The following is a 17,415-nucleotide window of genomic DNA, read 5'->3' on the forward strand; positions in this document are numbered from 1 at the left end:
GTCTAAGTCAAACTGCTGAAGCCTCAGAGTAGCTTCAGATAAACTCTGGAAATGTTTGATGAGGGAAATATATTATTAGCAGAAAGAGTGACCAATAAGTTACAGAATCACTGACAGGAATGACGACAATGCATTAATTTAGTATCAACTGAAATGACATTGCAAGGAAAGATTGAGAGGCTTCATTGCATAAACTACAGTAGAGAACAGTGCATCACAGAGACAGAAATGCTTTAAAATACCTCCATGGGCTCCAATCTTTTTCTTTTTTTTGTGTGGGGGAGGGGGCATTTTTTGCATAGCTTTTTCAAATTCTCAAAATAAATCTTTAAATCTGTCAGCATCATCCACACCTTGAAGACAGATTAATTTAGAGCACATGCTCTGCACAGTAAGACACAAACCTTAAGTTAAAAAAACAAACAAAAAGCAAAGTAAAGGTAGCAACAACATAATTTTTTCTTGTTTTCTGTAATGATTATTTTCTATAGGGTATAGAATAGATTGTTCTCCATTTTAGATTTTACTGCTCATGATTAGCATTCATACACAGCACAAAACATGAGTCAACTTGCTTTACCTCCTCTACTGTACACATGCTACTCTTCATGTCAAAGACATGTTAACAGTCTTTCATTTTAAGTCATGCACAGCTTTAATATCAAACACCATATCCGGGAAAATTAAATGACAGGGAATGGGGTCAATCTGAAGGAATACAATTTGAAAAAAAGCACAGTCCAGTTTGTGATCAAACAACAGGAGGAGACGGGTACAGTGAGCAAAGTGATCCTGGACTGGAGGACTGGTGAGATAAGACTCGTCACTAAACCACATCCAGACCTCAGAACCAGCACACCCTGAGGGGGTTATGATCTGCTCCTTTACTATATTTGTACTGGAAATATGCTGCCACTGGTACTGGACACTTCATAGTGTGAATGTGTGTCATGTTTTCTGCATCATAGAAAGACAGCTCCTCTGATTGGCAGTCGAGGTAAATCCCTATCTTCTGAGGTGTTCCGATATTTGTTAACTGTGTGCCTGAACTAGATGTCACTTTTGATTCATTGTAGCTGAGATAATGAGTTTGTACGCCTACTATCCAGTAGCTCCTTTCTCCAACCTCTATTTCCCAGTAATGCTGCCCAGAGGTGAACTCAGTGGAGCTGGATACAGAAGCATAACGTACAGACGTGTCCTCTTTGTAACTTGGACAGGAATGGTTTAACCTGCAACAGTAGTGACAACTTGAATACCCATATCCAAACCCTCCATTACTCTGATTAGATTGAACAATCTTGGGACTGTACATCAGACTCCTCCCATCTCCAGAAACTGTTATGTTGTTGCTGTTACTTTTGAGTGAGAGGTCTTCAGCTCGGGGCTCAATCACCTGAAGCATCTCCTTCCACACAAAGAACTGCAGGTGACTCTCATGAGGCCCCAAAGAGACAGAGGGATTCACCACCTTGAGATTTGCTCCTCTTGGCTGAAATGAGCGTTTTACATCCACCATGTTGTTTTCCTCAGTCCAGCTCTGTAAGAAGTTTTCATAATCTGTGATTTTCAGAACTGATGTCACCTTTTCCTCCAGCTCTCTGTTCTCAGACAAAGCCGTTTCCATGGCATTCAGTGTCTCGTTCATCTTCTCAACGGCCTCTTCCTCTTTGTCTTTCAGGTCTTTCAGGATCTCATTTTCTCTCTTCCTCAGAAACTGGTGCATCTCCTCAAACTGTCTGCAGATCTGTGTCTTCAGCTGCTGAGACTTCTCTTTGGTTTTTGTTATTGCTTCCTTCTGTGTGTTGGCCAGACTCTCTATAGCACCGGTATCACCACAAACCTGTTGCACAAACATCTCCAGCTCCTTCCTGACTGATGCAGCTGCCTCTTTGATTGGTTTAAACTTGTGTCCTTCGTGCCTCTCCCCATCTCGACATATGATACAAGCTAACTCCTGATCTGTGATGCAGAACAGTTTCAGCTTTTCTTCGTGTTCAGGGCACAACCGATCATCAACCTTTAAAATCAACAGAACAATCAAAAATGTCATTAATGTTACAATTCACAATGAATGGGGAGAGATAAAATACACTCTAAATACCACCTACAGCTGATGTCAGTAGTTTAACATTTACTTTCAGACAGATTGTCTTAGACATTTTTTTTCTCTTCATCACAGTTTCATTCGGTCAGAAGTTTACATAAAGTATACTTATTTGACTGTTTTTTTTTTAATTGCTCAGAAAATAATGATAACTTGCATAATCTGTCGCAACTCATCGGCGGCATGTTTTGTGGGAAATTTCTTCCTGAATAAATGTCATGTGATCTGATAAACTCAAATGGAACAGCTTGCCCATATGTTTGGAGTATACATTCTGTATGTTAGGAGGGTAAATTGGATATATTTAAGAACCCTCTTTGAACATCAGGAAGTTAAAGTTAGTTACAAATAAGTCTTCAAAATGGACCACGACCCAAGCATACTTCCAAAGTTCTACCAAAATGGCTTAAGACAACATTATCAGATGAGTGGTTATCATAAAGCTTTGTTCAATCTAACTCAAGTGAACATTTGCATGCATGTGAGCAAGGATACATACAAACCTGACTGTACCAGTTGTGTTTGTTTTTTAAACCTAATATGACTGAAACTCTTCTGAACTTACAACAAATATGAAAATAAAAGTGGTTCTAAAACTTACTTCCTCTCCATCTCCATGTTTCCCCCTCTGCCTCTTAGCTTCTTTTTCGGCCAGACTTTTCAAAATGTGATTGGTCATCAAACATCTCCCTTCAGTTGAGACAGCTGCTCGACACTGTGGACACTGAGTCACTGAACTCAGAGAAAGTGTGACACATTCCCTGCAGAAAGAGTGTCCACATGGGAGCATCACAGGATCATTGAAGATGGTCAGACAAATGGAACAAGTCAGATCTTCAGTGTAAGAGGAAGATGCCATGGTGCCTTGTCTCCTCCTTTTCTCTGTCAAACCCGACTAGAACTTTCTATTCCCCAGAACAGGCAAACACCTCATGATGTCTCCCTCCTCTCTCAGTTAAACCGACTGATTACAAGAAGATCTTCATCATGGAGGAAGAGATCAATTGCTGTAGGTGTGAAGAGCAGGAAACCAGGTTGATGAGAAGCAGGTGTGCAGAGGAGGGTGGATGCCATAGGTACCAAAAGGCCCCGCCCAACCCCAGGGGGAAAGAAAACATGGACAGAGAGAGAGAGAGCAGAGGCGATCCTTTTTCCATACACATTGTTTTCAACAAGGGAATGACACTAAAAGATTTTCACTTTGAATGACATCCTCTTCATTTGTCTACGTCACACTGCTAAAGCCTCAGAGTAGCTTCAGATAAACGTTGGGAATATTTGTTAATGGTAATGCATTATTTGCAGAAATAGTGACCCAGAAGTTACAGAATCACTGACAACAGGAAGCACAACAAAATCCATTGCTATTGATTTTAAAATAGATTTTATTCACTCATTTAGTATCAACTGAAATTCTATTACAAACAAAGATAATTTAGATGCTTTTTTGCATTCACTTCTTTAGAGTATAATACAGTGCAGTTTGGGGGGTTCACCGAATGAATCTTCAAATCTGTCAGCATCATCCACACTTTAAAACTGAACACAGAGAAACTTCCCCTCCATCACACTCAGCACATGCTCTGCACAGTGAGACACAAACCTTCAAGGGAAAAAAAGCAAAGTAAAAGTCTGACAGCAACAACATTTTTAGTAACACTAAAATGTCTTTTTTTTTTTCATTGTTGTTCACGATTACTATTCACAGGTAAGATAACACAAAATATGCGTCAACTTTCTTTATCTCCTCTACAGTACACAGACACACTACAGGTATTTCCTGTCCAAGACATGTTAACAGCATACAATCTCTTTTATTTTACAGCATGCACATTATTAATGTTAAACACCACACACCTTATCAGGGAAAATAAAATGAAAAAGAATGAAGTAAATTTGAAGAAGCTAAATTCTATGTAGCAGGAAAATAGGAAGTATGGAACAACTTAAATCTTTCTTTCTGTCATGTCCACACCAGACCTGCCAGATGATCCAGTCTGTTTGCAGACTTGTCTTTGTCATGTTTACAATCGGTCATTGTTGTGTCGTTTATATGTTTCAGGAGTTAACAGACATGTTTGTCATAAATGCTGCTGTAGCGACTTGAAGCAAAAGAGTCGCTGAGAGGATCAGACTGGGCCTGGATGCCAGACACACTAACAAAGAACTTACTGCGTTGTTAGAACTAAAGATCAGTGTTTAACTTCAACCAAAGTAATCACAGTGATCAACAACTAAAACAGCATTCAACAAAAAATACGACGACCCACGCTCACCTTCTCTCTCCTTCTCTCTCAAACAAAAGAAAAGCAACAGCTGAGCATAATAAGTGCTGGACCCCGCCCATTATCATGCGACCTGCTACTAAATACAGTATGATTACATAAACTAAATGATGATCAAAATAAACAATACCAAAATAACCCTTAACCTTAACCAACAGAAAACACACTTCACGGCCCCTACAGCTGCTTCCTTTCTGTTTGTTAAAGTTTCTGTGTCCACTTCAAACAACAGGAGGAGACGGGGACAGCGAGCAGACTGATTCTGGACTGGAGGACTGGTGAGATGAGACTTGTCACTAAACCACATCCAGACCTCAGAACCAGCACACCCTGAGGGGGTTATGATCTGCTCCTTTGCTATATTTGTATTCCAAATATGCTGCCACTGGTACTGAACACTTCATAGTGTGAATGTGTGTCATGTTTTTTTCTGCATCATAGAAAGAAAGCTCCTTTGATTGACAGTCGAGGTAAATCCCTATCTTTTGAGGTGTTCCAATATTTGTTAACTGTGTGCCTGAACTAGATGTCAATTCTGATTCATTGTAGCTCAGATAATGATTTTGTACCCCTACTTTCCAGTAGCTCCTTTCTCCAACCTCTATTTCCCAGTAATGCTGCCCAGAGGTGAACTCAGTGGAGCTGGACACAGAAGCATAACGTACAGACGTGTCCTCAGTGTAACTTGGACAGGAATGGTTTCCTATGCCAGAGTGTCTGCTTGAATACCCTGATCCAAAAGCTGGAACACTCCCAAATCCAAACCCTAATCCAGTATTATATTGAGCAATGCTGGGACTGTACATCAGACTCCTCCCATCCCCAGAAACTTTAATGTTGTTGCTGTTACTTTTGAGTGAGAGGTCTTCAGCTCGGGGCTCGATCACCTGAAGCATCTCCTTCCACATGAAGAACTGCAGGTGACTCTCATGAGGCCCCAAAGAGACAGAGGGATTCACCACCTTGAGATTTCCTCCTCTTGGCTGAAATGAGCGTTTTACATCCACCATGTTGTTTTCCTCAGTCCAGCTCTTTAAGAAGTTTTCATAATCTGTGATTTTCAGAACTGATGTCACCTTTTCCTCCAGCTCTCTGTTCTCAGACAAAGCCGTTTCCATGGCATTCAGTGTCTCGTTCATCTTCTCAACGGCCTCTTCCTCTTTGTCTTTCAGGTCTTTCTGGATCTCATTTTCTCTCTTCCTCAGAAACTGGTGCATCTCCTCGAACTGTCTGCAGATCTGTGTCTTCAGCTGCTGAGACTTCTCTTTGGTTTTTGTTATTTCTTCCCTCTGTGTGTTGGCCAGACTCTCTATAGCACCGATATCACCACAAACCTGTTGCACAAACGCCTCCAGCTCCTTCCTGACTGATGCAGCTGCCTCTTTGATTGGTTTAAACTTGTGTCCTTCGTGCCTCTCCCCATCTCGACATATGATACAAGCTAACTGCTGATCTGTGATGCAGAACAGCTTCAGCTTTTCTTCGTGTTCAGGGCACAGCCGGTCATCAACCTTTAAAATCAACAAAACAATCAAGAATGTCATTAATGTTACAAAATGGAGGGGAGGAATTAATGACAGTAGTGTATGGCTACGGCTGATATCAGAAGTTTAAGATTTGCTTCCAGACAAATAGTTTCACTTTTACTTCTCTACCCGACAATTGCACGTGGTAAGATGTGGTTTGCCATGTGCTTTTGTAACATGTAAATATGAGAGTGGCATCATAAGGATGGCAAATTATAGGTAGATATAGCCAGGCAAGTCTTAGGACATTGAGTTAAAGTCGCAAGTGGGTCTTTCAACTGGACAGTGACTCAAGCATTTGTACCCAAATGGTTCGAGGGCCCCAATGTCAGGTTATCATAAAGTTATGACACATACAATCTAAAAGAAAACTTGCATGTAGGCTTATAAACGTGACTCATTTAATCATCAGAAAAATAAAATAGTAAACAATGCCCCTATTTCTGTTTTGTCTTTTTCTTGTTTTGTTTCTTCTAGTTTTTTTTGTGTGTTTTTTTAATGAATCAGTGGTACCATCATCATCATCATCATCATCATCATCAACCATCATTACCAGGCAGAAAAATTTCCTATGAAAAAAGTCTTATTTAAGCAACTTTGTTTCTTATTTGTACCAACAGTAGGGCACCCAGAGACATAAAACATATGACTTGAAAATGTCTAAAACAATTAATTATCAATTAATTAAGCAGCCGAGTTTGCAGCCCACATAAAGACGCTGGAACCATGATGGTATCACTGCTCATGAATGTGTCCAAAAGTTATTTAAAAACTTACTTCTCCAGCTCCATGTTTCCCCCTCTGCTTCTCCGCTTCTTTTACAGCCAGACTTTTCAAAATGTGATTGGTCAAAAGAAATTTCTCTTCCTTTGGAACAGCCGCCCGACACTGTGGACACTGAGTCACTGAGCTCAGAGAACATGTGATACATTCCCTACAGAAAGAGTGTCCACATAGCAGCATCACAGGATCATTGAAGATGGTCAGACAAATAGAACAAGTCCGATCATCAGTGTAAGAGGAAGATGCCATGGCTCCTTGTCTTCTCCTTTTCTCTGTCAAACAGACTGACTTGAAAGAGTCACTTTCTATTCCCCAGAACACGCAAACAACCCGCCATGTCTCCCTCCTCTCTCTGTTAAGGGGTGTGACGAGATCGCGAGATTAACCTCGACGATTGTCGCGTTAAAAATCTGTCTCGCGAGATTTTCTTCTTTTCCTTTTTTCTTTAAATGTTAAAACAGGGTTTCCACTACTCGACTCGGTTTAGGTGCTTCGCAGCTGAGTTCTTATAGTTCCTCCTCAGTAAAACGAAATTTATCAACCAGCGCATCCAGCTAACGACTCTGTGGCGGCTGCGACTCTCTCGCGCGCGCAGGCGCACACACACGCGCTACACACACGGGCACATGTCATGGACAGGTCGCGTTGTGATGTTAATAAACATAGGCTATGCGCTAAATCGCTGCCACTTATTAAAAGAATCCTAAATCCTAGAGGAAACACTGCACAATATTGTTTGCACTTGAAAAAAAGAAAGGAATATTTAATTGTATTGATTTTATTTTAACTTTTATACATTTTAGTTATAGTTTTACTTTGTAGAAGAGGAAGTTAAAAGTTCATGCTTACATCATGCATGTAAAGAGTTATAATAAAACATTTCAAAATGCATGTGCAACTCGGTTAAATAAAAGTCTGTTGGTCCATTTTGTCATTGTAGTTTTCTTAAAATCTCGTCTCGTTTTTGTGAACCCATGTCTCGTGCATTAACACACCTTACTTCATCTATTTCCTACAATTGCCCCACCTCCAGTGATGTCACTAGGGCTTTGAGCTCAGGTTTCATTCCCAGATTTTAACAGCTTGATTATTTTCCTTAAAAAAATGGATAGGCTACAGAATATAGATTGATGTAGACATACTGTATATTATCCAAATAATCCATCATTTACAGTTTTATAAAATCAGTTTTGGGACATATCATCATGCAAAAAAAAAAGGCTATCATGCACCAAGTTTTCACAATAAGGCTTTTGTGTAATCTGTTTTGTTATGTTATTTACATTGAACCCATATGCCTCTGTGACTGTGCCTATTGGAAAACATAGTAATAAAAAAAACTTATCAGAGTTACTGGCACAAAGAAACAATGCACACATGACCCAGACTAAGACAGGCAGACAGAAGGAGACATATTCTTTTCATGAACCACTCCATCCCTAGTTGAAACAGTATATGGATTTTTTGGCACCCAGATCTCTGACTCCCTCTCCTGGTCTTGGCAGACTGGTGGCTCAGCATTACAGTATACTTAAGTTTCACTTTCATGGAAAATCCACACCCCAAAAGAAAACATGGACACACACACACAGACAGAAAGAGAGAAAGAGAGGTGAACCGGATCCTGACGTGTGTTTACACACTGTTTTCAACAAGGGAATGACACTAAAATATTTTCACTTTCAAAGACATCCTCTTCATTTGTCTACGTCACACTGCTAAAGCCTCGGAGTAGCTTCAGATAATCTTTGGGAGTATTTGATAAGGGTAATCAATTATTTGCAGAAACAGTGACCCAGAAGTTACAGAATCACTGACAACAGGAAGCACAACAAAATGCATCGCTATTGATTTTTAATTTCTTTTTAAATTTTATTCATTCATTTAGTATCAACTGAAATTCTATTACAAACAAAGATAATTCAGATGCTTTATTTGAATACACTTCTTTAGAGTATAATACAGTGCAGTTTGGGGTGTTCACCGAATGAATCTTCAAATCTGTCAGCATCATCCACACTTAAAACTGAACACAGAGAAACTTCCCCTCCATCACACTCAGCACATGCTCTGCACAGTGAGACACAAACCTTCAAGAAAAAAAAGCAAAGTAAAAGTCTGACATGAACAACATTTTTAGTAACACAAAAATCTTGATTCTTTTTCTTATGCTCTGTAATGATTACTTTCTAATGGTTATAGATTGCTCTCTGTTTTGTTTTTGTTTTGTTTTTTCACTGTTGCTCATGATTACTATTCACAGGTAAGATAACACAAAACATGCGTCAACTTTCTTTATCTCCTCTACAGTACACAGACACACTGGTATTTCCTGTCCAAGACATGTTAACAGCATACAATCTCTTTTGTTTTACAGCATGCACATCATTAATATTAAACACCACACACCTTATCAGGGAAAATAAAATGAAAAGGAATGAAGTAAATTTGAAAAAGCTAAATTCCATGTAGCAGGAAAATGAGAAGTATGGAACAACTTTCACGGGATTGAAACAAAAGAAAAGCAACAGCTGAGCATAATAAGTGCTGGACCCCACCCATAATCATGCGACCTGCTACTAAATATGATTATATAAACTAAATGATGATCAAAATAAACAACACCAAAATAACGCTTAACCTTAACCAACAGAAAACACACTTCACGGCCCCTACAGCTGCTTCCTTTCTGTTTGTGAAAGTTTCTGTGTCCACTTCAAACAACAGGAGGAGACGGGGACAGCGAGCAGACTGATTCTGGACTGGAGGACTGGTGAGATGAGACTTGTCACTAAACCACATCCAGACCTCAGAACCAGCACACCCTGAGGGGGTTATGATCTGCTCCTTTGCTATATTTGTATTCCAAATATGCTGCCACTGGTACTGAACACTTCATAGTGTGAATGTGTGTCATGTTTTTTTCTGCATCATAGAAAGACAGCTCCTCTGATTGACAGTCGAGGTAAATCCCTATCTTTTGAGGTGTTCCAATATTTGTTAACTGTGTGCCTGAACTAGATGTCATTTCTGATTCATTGTAGCTCAGATAATGATTTTGTACCCCTACTTTCCAGTAGCTCCTTTCTCCAACCTCTATTTCCCAGTAATGCTGCCCAGAGGTGAACTCAGTGGAGCTGGATACAGAAGCATAACGCACAGACATGTCCTCAGTGTAACTTGGACAGGAATGGTTCGACATGCCACAGTGGTGGCATTCGCTTGAATTCATATATACAACAGAACTGCCACCCAACATAACAATGCTGGGACTGTACATCAGACTCCTCCCATCTTCAGACACCGTTATGTTTCCACCCTTACTTTTGAGTGAGAGGTCTTCAGCTCTGGGCTCAATCACCTGAAGCATCTCCTTCCACATGAAGAACTGCAGGTGACTCTCATGAGGCCCCAAAGAGACAGAGGGATTCACCACCTTGAGATTTCCTCCTCTTGGCTGAAATGAGCGTTTTACATCCACCATGTTGTTTTCCTCAGTCCAGCTCTTTAAGAAGTTTTCATAATCTGTCATTTTCAGAACTGATGTCACCTTTTCCTCCAGCTCTCTGTTCTCAGACAAAGCTGTTTCCATGGCATTCAGTGTCTCGTTCATCTTCTCAACAGCCTCTTCCTCTTTGTCTTTCAGGTCTTTCTGGATCTCATTTTCTCTCTTCCTCAGAAACTGGTGCATCTCCTCAAACTGTCTGCAGATCTGTGTCTTCAGCTGCTGAGACTTCTCTTTGGTTTTTGTTATTTCCTCCCTCTGTGTGTTGGCCAGACTCTCTATAGCACCGATATCACCACAAACCTGTTGCACAAACGCCTCCAGTTCCTTCCTGACTGATGCAGCTGCCTCTTTGATTGGTTTAAACTTGTGTCCTTCGTGCCTCTCCCCATCTCGACATATGATACAAGCTAACTGCTGATCTGTGACGCAGAAGAGTTTCAACTTTTCTTCATGTTCAGGGCACAACCGGTCATCAACCTTTAAAATCAACAAAATTAAAATGTTAGAAACCAAAATGGAGGGGCAAGTTTATGCTTCAAGACAAATTGATTCATTTGTCACTATTTCCTTGGGTCAGTACTTTACTGTAAGTTTAGTTTGCTCTTTAAGCATGGAAAATCACACAAAATGACATAATTGATTTAGAAGCTGCTGGTAACCTGCAATTAAGGTGCTGCAAGTTTTGAAGAAGAATTATTCTGTGGTCTGAACTAAACTGTTTAACCATATTGGTCACTGTATATTCGAATGAAAAAAGGTGAGGCTTGCAAGCTTTCGAAAACTATATGACTAAGAAAATATCTAAAACAATTAATTATCAATGGTTGTCAATAGGGGAGACTGGGGATGGTTGTAACAAGGAAATGGTTGTAACAGCATCACTTTCACCAATAAGGGTTAACAGTAGTTACGTGATCAATATCATGTGTACCCACTCCCTCCCTGACATTGCAAGTGAATTTACATGGCTATGGCAATAAGTGTGTAGGTCATACCTGTCAAGTTTTAGATTTGAAAATAAGGGAAATTTTGAGCACTCCCACCATCCCAAGTGGTGTTACAGCCAAAAAACATTTTTTAGGACAGAAACTAATATTTTGGACCAAGCCTAAATTTTGACTAGTATTGATAGTTTGTATAACTTGTATATGATGAAAGAGCAGATTCTTAGGTGAAATATGAGACATTTCATCAATGTTCATTTCAAACCACCATGCTGGTACAGCTGATCAAATGGCTGACAGGGGTGGGGATGGTTGTAACACCTTTTATCTTTGTTGTTTTATTATGTGTCATTAAGTGTCACAATCTTTCCTGGAATTACATGGACTATGAGCTGCTTCTGACCTCCTGCTGAAGGTTTCCATTCATACATGTACACCATTTCCTGGTATTATCAGAATATATTCTTTAAGACAGCTTTCTATTGTTAGGATCCAAAACACTGTCAATGTTCTTCATTTAGCCATCAGTGATGAGTTCTTTTTGTTCATATTGAACCGCAGGAAGATGCTTTAGTGTTGGAACATGCACAATAAACTTACATAGGTGCATATATTTTTGGTTTGGTCTCAGTTTTTAGTTTTTAATCTCACTGTTACAATTTTCCCCAGGTTGTGTAACAACCTACCCTGGTAGTGCAGGTTGTAACAGTGGCACTCCTTGCATTTGACATAGTGAATTATGTGATATAGTTTGAGAAGTTTAAAGCACTGCTGTTTGTAGAAGACAAATGAGGGTACTCATGTGTGTCAAAATGTGGGAGCCCTATGAAAATTCAGCAAGTTATGGAAGCTGACAAACATCCCCGGTCTACCCTATAGTTTTCTTTTTAACTGACTAATTACTTAAGCAGCCCAGTTTGCGGCCCACTATAATATAAAGACACGGGAACCATCATGGTATCACTGCTCATAAATATGTACAAAGGTTATTAAAAAACTTACTTCTTCTCCACCTCCATGCTTCCTCCTCTGTTTCTCAGCTTCTTTTTCAGCCAGACTTTTCAAAATGTGATTGGTCATCAAACATTGCCCTCCCGTTGCAACAGTCACCCGACACTGTGGACACTGAGTCACTGAGCTCAGAGAAAGTGTGATACATTCTCTGCAAAAAGAGTGTCCACATGGGATCGTTACAGGATCGTTGAAGATGTTCAGACAAATAGAACAAGCCAAATCTTCAGTGTAAGAAGCAGATGCCATGGCTCTCTTTGTTTTTCCTTGCTCATCCAAACAGACTGACTAAGCACATCAAACCATCACTTCCTATTTATCAGAGCAGCCCCACCCTGTGCTTCTTTTAGTGATGTCACCTTGAGCCTCGAGATGAATCTTCATTCACCTTTGTTCAGCAAGATAATTTCCCTTAAATAACATGATAATGAGATTCCCTTAAATATACAATTCACTGTATAAACTTAGATAAAATATATTTTTCTTCACCACACAGCTCTTGAACATTGTTCATCCTATGAGACTAATAGAAAGGTGTGATGTCACACTCTAGTAGTGAAAGTTTAGAGCTGCAGTTTGGAGGACACTGGAAAAGTAGGATATGCAAGACTGATAATTCTTCCACCCAGTCATTATACTGCTGATAATGCATCAGGTCTTAAAAGCTTTGATGTAACAAAGCAGTAAACACAAGCTAATGCTCCAACCAAGACTTTGACCTTTCCAACTTCAATACCTTTACAGGCTGACATTTTCCCAAGTCTGTCTTAACATTAGAACCCATATTAAAATCAGAGTCATTCATCCTGTTAAAATCAAATTGATCATCAAGAAGCTCCATTCCTAACATGCTTCTACATGAGTAGATGTTGGAAAGGGACAAAATCAAAACTTTTTTTTCACGCTTCTCTGTAGTCAAAGTGTTTTCAGTGTGGATTCCCTCCTTGTGTTCTCATGAGATTTTAATTTCGTATGATATCCACTTCATGTCTAAGTCAAACTGCTGAAGCCTCAGAGTAGCTTCAGATAAACTTTGGAAATGTTTGATGAGGGAAATATATTATTAGCAGAAAGAGTGACCAATAAGTTACAGAATCACTGACAGGAATGACGACAAAATGCATTCATTTAGTATCAACTGAAATTCCATTGCAAGGAAAGATTGAGAGGCTTCATTGCATAAACTACTATAGAGAACAGTGCATCACAGAGACAGAAATGCTTTAAAATACCTCCATGGGCTCCAATCTTTTTCTTTTTTGTGTGGGGGAGGGGGCATTTTTTGCATAGCTTTTTCAAATTCTCAAAATAAATCTTTAAATCTGTCAGCATCATCCACACCTTGAAGACAGATTAATTTAGAGCACATGCTCTGCACAGTAAGACACAAACCTTAAGTTAAAAAAAACAAAAAGCAAAGTAAAGGTAGCAACAACATAATTTTTCTTGTTTTCTGTAATGATTATTTTCTATAGGGTATAGAATAGATTGTTCTCCATTTTAGATTTTACTGCTCATGATTAGCATTCATACACAGCACAAAACATGAGTCAACTTGCTTTACCTCCTCTACTGTACACATGCTACTCTTCATGTCAAAGACATGTTAACAGTCTTTCATTTTAAATCATGCACAGCATTAATATCAAACATCATATCCGGGAAAATTAAATGACAGGGAATGGGGTCAATCTGATGAAATACAATTTGAAAAAAAGCACAGTCAAGTTTGTGATCAAACAACAGGAGGAGACGGGGACAGCGAGCAGACTGATTCTGGACTGGAGGACTGGTGAGATAAGACTCGTCACTAAACCACATCCAGACCTCAGAACCAGCACACCCTGAGGGGGTTATGATCTGCTCCTTTACTATATTTGTACTGGAAATATGCTGCCACTGGTACTGAACACTTCATAGTGTGAATGTGTGTCATGTTTTCTGCATCATAGAAAGACAGCTCCTCTGATTGACAGTCGAGGTAAATCCCTATCTTCTGAGGTGTTCCGATATTTGTTAACTGTGTGCCTGAACTAGATGTCACTTTTGATTCATTGTAGCTGAGATAATGAGTTTGTACGCCTACTTTCCAGTAGCTCCTTTCTCCAACCTCTATTTCCCAGTAATGCTGCCCAGAGGTGAACTCAGTGGAGCTGGATACAGAAGCATAACGCACAGACGTGTCCTCTTTGTAACTTGGACAGGAATGGGTTAACCTGCAACAGTAGTGACAACTTGAATACCCATATCCAAACCCTCCATTACTCTGATTAGATTGAACAATCTTGGGACTGTACATCAGATTCCTCCCATCTCCAGAAACTGTTATGTTGTTGCTATTACTTTTGAGTGAGAAGTCTTCAGCTCGGGGCTCGATCACCTGAAGCATCTCCTTCCACATGAAGAACTGCAGGTGACTCTCATGAGGCCCCAAAGAGACAGAGGGATTCACCACCTTGAGATTTCCTCCTCTTGGCTGAAATGAGCGTTTTCCATCCACCATGTTGTTTTCCTCAGTCCAGCTCTTTAAGAAGTTTTCATAATCTGTGATTTTCAGAACTGATGTCACCTTTTCCTCCAGCTCTCTGTTCTCAGACAAAGCCGTTTCCATGGCATTCAGTGTCTCGTTCATCTTCTCAACGGCCTCTTCCTCTTTGTCTTTCAGGTCTTTCTGGATCTCATTTTCTCTCTTCCTCAGAAACTGGTGCATCTCCTCAAACTGTCTGCAGATCTGTGTCTTCAGCTGCTGAGACTTCTCTTTGGTTTTTGTTATTTCTTCCCTCTGTGTGTTGGCCAGACTCTCTATAGCACCGGTATCACCACAAACCTGTTGCACAAATGCCTCCAGCTCCTTCCTGACTGATGCAGCTGCCTCTTTGATTGGTTTAAACTTGTGTCCTTCATGCCTCTACCCATCTCGACATATGATACAAGCTAACTGCTGATCTGTGATGCAGAACAGCTTCAGCTTTTCTTCGTGTTCAGGGCACAACCGGTCATCAACCTTTAAAATCAACAGAACAATCAAAAATGTCATTAATGTTACAATTCACAATGAATGGGGAGAGATAAAATACACTCTAAATACCACCTACAGCTGATGTCAGTAGTTTAACATTTACTTTCAGACAGATTGTCTTAGACATTTTTTTTCTCTTCATCACAGTTTCATTCGGTCAGAAGTTTACATACAGTATACTTATTTGACTGTTTTTTTTTTAATTGCTCAGAAAATAATGATAACTTGCATAATCTGTCGCAACTCATCGGCGGCATGTTTTGTGGGAAATTTCTTCCTGAATAAATGTCATGTGATCTGATAAACTCAAATGGAACAGCTTGCCCATATGTTTGGAGTATACATTCTGTATGTTAGGAGGGTAAATTGGATATATTTAAGAACCCTCTTTGGACATCAGGAAGTTAAAGTTAGTTACAAATAAGTATTCAAAATGGACCACGACCCAAGCATACTTCCAAAGTTCTACCAAAATGGCTTAAGACAACATTATCAGATGAGTGGTTAATCATAAAGCTTTGTTCAATCCAACTCAAGTGAACATTTGCATGCATGTGAGCAAGGATACATACAAACCTGACTGTACCTGTTGTGTTTGTTTTTTAAACCTAATATGACTGAAACTCTTCTGAACTTACAACAAATATGAAAATAAAAGTGGTTCTAAAACTTACTTCCTCTCCATCTCCATGTTTCCCCCTCTGCCTCTTAGCTTCTTTTTCGGCCAGACTTTTCAAAATGTGATTGGTCATCAAACATCTCCCTTCAGTTGAGACAGCTGCTCGACACTGTGGACACTGAGTCACTGAACTCAGAGAAAGTGTGATGCATTCCCTGCAGAAAGAGTGTCCACATGGGAGGGTCACAGGAACACTGAAGATGGTCATACAAATGGAACAAGTCAGATCTTCAGTGTAAGAGGCAGATGCCATGGTGCCTTGTCTCCTCCTTTTCTCTGTCAAACCCGACTAGAACTTTCTATTCCCCAGAACAGGCAAACACCTCATGATGTCTCCCTCCTCTCTCTGTTAAACCGACTGATTACAAGAAGATCTTCATCATGGAGGAAGGGACCAATTGCTGTAGGTGTGAAGAGCAGGAAACCAGGTTGATGAGAAGCAGGTGTGCAGAGGAGGGTGGATGCAATAGTTACCAAAAAGCCCCGCCCACCCCCAGGGGGAAAGAAAACATGGACAGAGAGAGAGAGAGCAGAGGCGATCCTTTTTCCATACACACTGTTTTCAACAAGGGAATGACACTAAAAGATTTTCACTTTGAATGACATCCTCTTCATTTGTCTACGTCACACTGCTAAAGCCTCAGAGTAGCTTCAGATAAACGTTGGGAATATTTGTTAATGGTAATGCATTATTTGCAGAAATAGTGACCCAGAAGTTACAGAATCACTGACAACAGGAAGCACAACAAAATCCATTGCTATTGATTTTAAAATAGATTTTATTCACTCATTTAGTATCAACTGAAATTCTATTACAAACAAAGATAATTTAGATGCTTTTTTGCATTCACTTCTTTAGAGTATAATACAGTGCAGTTTGGGGGGTTCACCGAATGAATCTTCAAATCTGTCAGCATCATCCACACTTTAAAACTGAACACAGAGAAACTTCCCCTCCATCACACTCAGCACATGCTCTGCACAGTGAGACACAAACCTTCAAGGGGGAAAAAAGCAAAGTAAAAGTCTGACAGCAACAACATTTTTAGTAACACTAAAATGTCTTTTTTTTTTCATTGTTGTTCACGATTACTATTCACAGGTAAGATAACACAAAATATGCGTCAACTTTCTTTATCTCCTCTACAGTACACAGACACACTACAGGTATTTCCTGTCCAAGACATGTTAACAGCATACAATCTCTTTTATTTTACAGCATGCACATCATTAATATTAAACACCACACACCTTATCAGGGAAAATAAAATGAAAAAGAATTAAGTAAATTTGAAGAAGCTAAATTCTATGTAGCAGGAAAATAGGAAGTATGGAACAACTTAAATCTTTCTTTCTGTCATGTCCACACCAGACCTGCCAGATGATCCAGTCTGTTTGCAGACTTGTCTTTGTCATGTTTACAATCGGTCATTGTTGTGTCGTTTATATGTTTCAGGAGTTAACAGACATGTTTGTCATAAATGCTGCTGTAGCGACTTGAAGCAAAAGAGTCGCTGAGAGGATCAGACTGGGCCTGGATGCCAGACACACTA

General features: G+C 39.7%; 3 protein-coding genes and 1 pseudogene across 4 annotated transcripts in view; all 4 read right to left on the reverse strand.

Moving 5' to 3' along the window:
* Positions 1-207: 207 nt before the first annotated feature.
* LOC146984158 (nuclear factor 7, ovary-like) lies at positions 208-7,054 on the reverse strand. The gene is made up of 3 exons (XM_085781065.1): positions 6,696-7,054; positions 4,706-5,903; positions 208-826 (listed from the first exon to the last, which is right to left on the reverse strand). The coding sequence occupies exons 1-2, from the start codon at positions 6,948-6,950 to the stop codon at positions 4,707-4,709; spliced, it is 1,452 nt and encodes a 483-aa protein (XP_085637191.1). The 5' UTR covers positions 6,951-7,054; the 3' UTR covers positions 208-826; position 4,706.
* Positions 844-3,068, reverse strand: LOC146984159 (zinc-binding protein A33-like). Its single transcript, XM_085781068.1, has 2 exons — positions 2,709-3,068; positions 844-2,020 (listed from the first exon to the last, which is right to left on the reverse strand). Exons 1-2 carry the CDS (start codon positions 2,964-2,966, stop codon positions 845-847), a joined length of 1,434 nt encoding a protein of 477 aa, XP_085637194.1. The 5' UTR covers positions 2,967-3,068; the 3' UTR covers position 844.
* Positions 7,055-9,380: 2,326 nt separating the features above from the next.
* On the reverse strand, positions 9,381-12,439 carry LOC146984160 (nuclear factor 7, brain-like). Its single transcript, XM_085783081.1, has 2 exons — positions 12,156-12,439; positions 9,381-10,686 (listed from the first exon to the last, which is right to left on the reverse strand). The coding sequence occupies exons 1-2, from the start codon at positions 12,411-12,413 to the stop codon at positions 9,511-9,513; spliced, it is 1,434 nt and encodes a 477-aa protein (XP_085639207.1). The 5' UTR covers positions 12,414-12,439; the 3' UTR covers positions 9,381-9,510.
* Positions 12,440-13,986: 1,547 nt separating this feature from the next.
* Positions 13,987-17,415, reverse strand: part of LOC146984161 (nuclear factor 7, ovary-like) — a 4,026-nt pseudogene continuing 597 nt past the window's right edge. Inside the window, exon 2 of the transcript XR_015036138.1 lies at positions 13,987-15,168. The product of XR_015036138.1 is annotated as a nuclear factor 7, ovary-like (transcript). The remainder of the gene's footprint in view (positions 15,169-17,415) is intronic.

Source organism: Trachurus japonicus, chromosome 7, assembly GCF_045865225.1.
Source record: "Trachurus japonicus isolate A0001 chromosome 7, Traja_1.0".
NCBI classification, from domain to species: Eukaryota; Metazoa; Chordata; class Actinopteri; order Carangiformes; family Carangidae; genus Trachurus; species Trachurus japonicus.

Bases quoted from the DNA above. Each gene is read 5' to 3' on its own strand.
- LOC146984159 (XM_085781068.1), bottom strand. From the start codon at position 2,966: ATGGCATCTTCCTCTTACACTGAAGATCTGACTTGTTCCATTTGTCTG. The intron at 2,021-2,708 runs GTAAGTTTTAGA...TTGATTTTAAAG, and splicing joins AACATGGAGATGGAGAGGAA to GTTGATGATCGGTTGTGCCC.
- LOC146984158 (XM_085781065.1), bottom strand. From the start codon at position 6,950: ATGGCATCTTCCTCTTACACTGATGATCGGACTTGTTCTATTTGTCTG. The intron at 5,904-6,695 runs GTAAGTTTTTAA...TTGATTTTAAAG, and splicing joins GGAAACATGGAGCTGGAGAA to GTTGATGACCGGCTGTGCCC.
- LOC146984160 (XM_085783081.1), bottom strand. From the start codon at position 12,413: ATGGCATCTGCTTCTTACACTGAAGATTTGGCTTGTTCTATTTGTCTG. The intron at 10,687-12,155 runs GTAAGTTTTTTA...TTGATTTTAAAG, and splicing joins AGCATGGAGGTGGAGAAGAA to GTTGATGACCGGTTGTGCCC.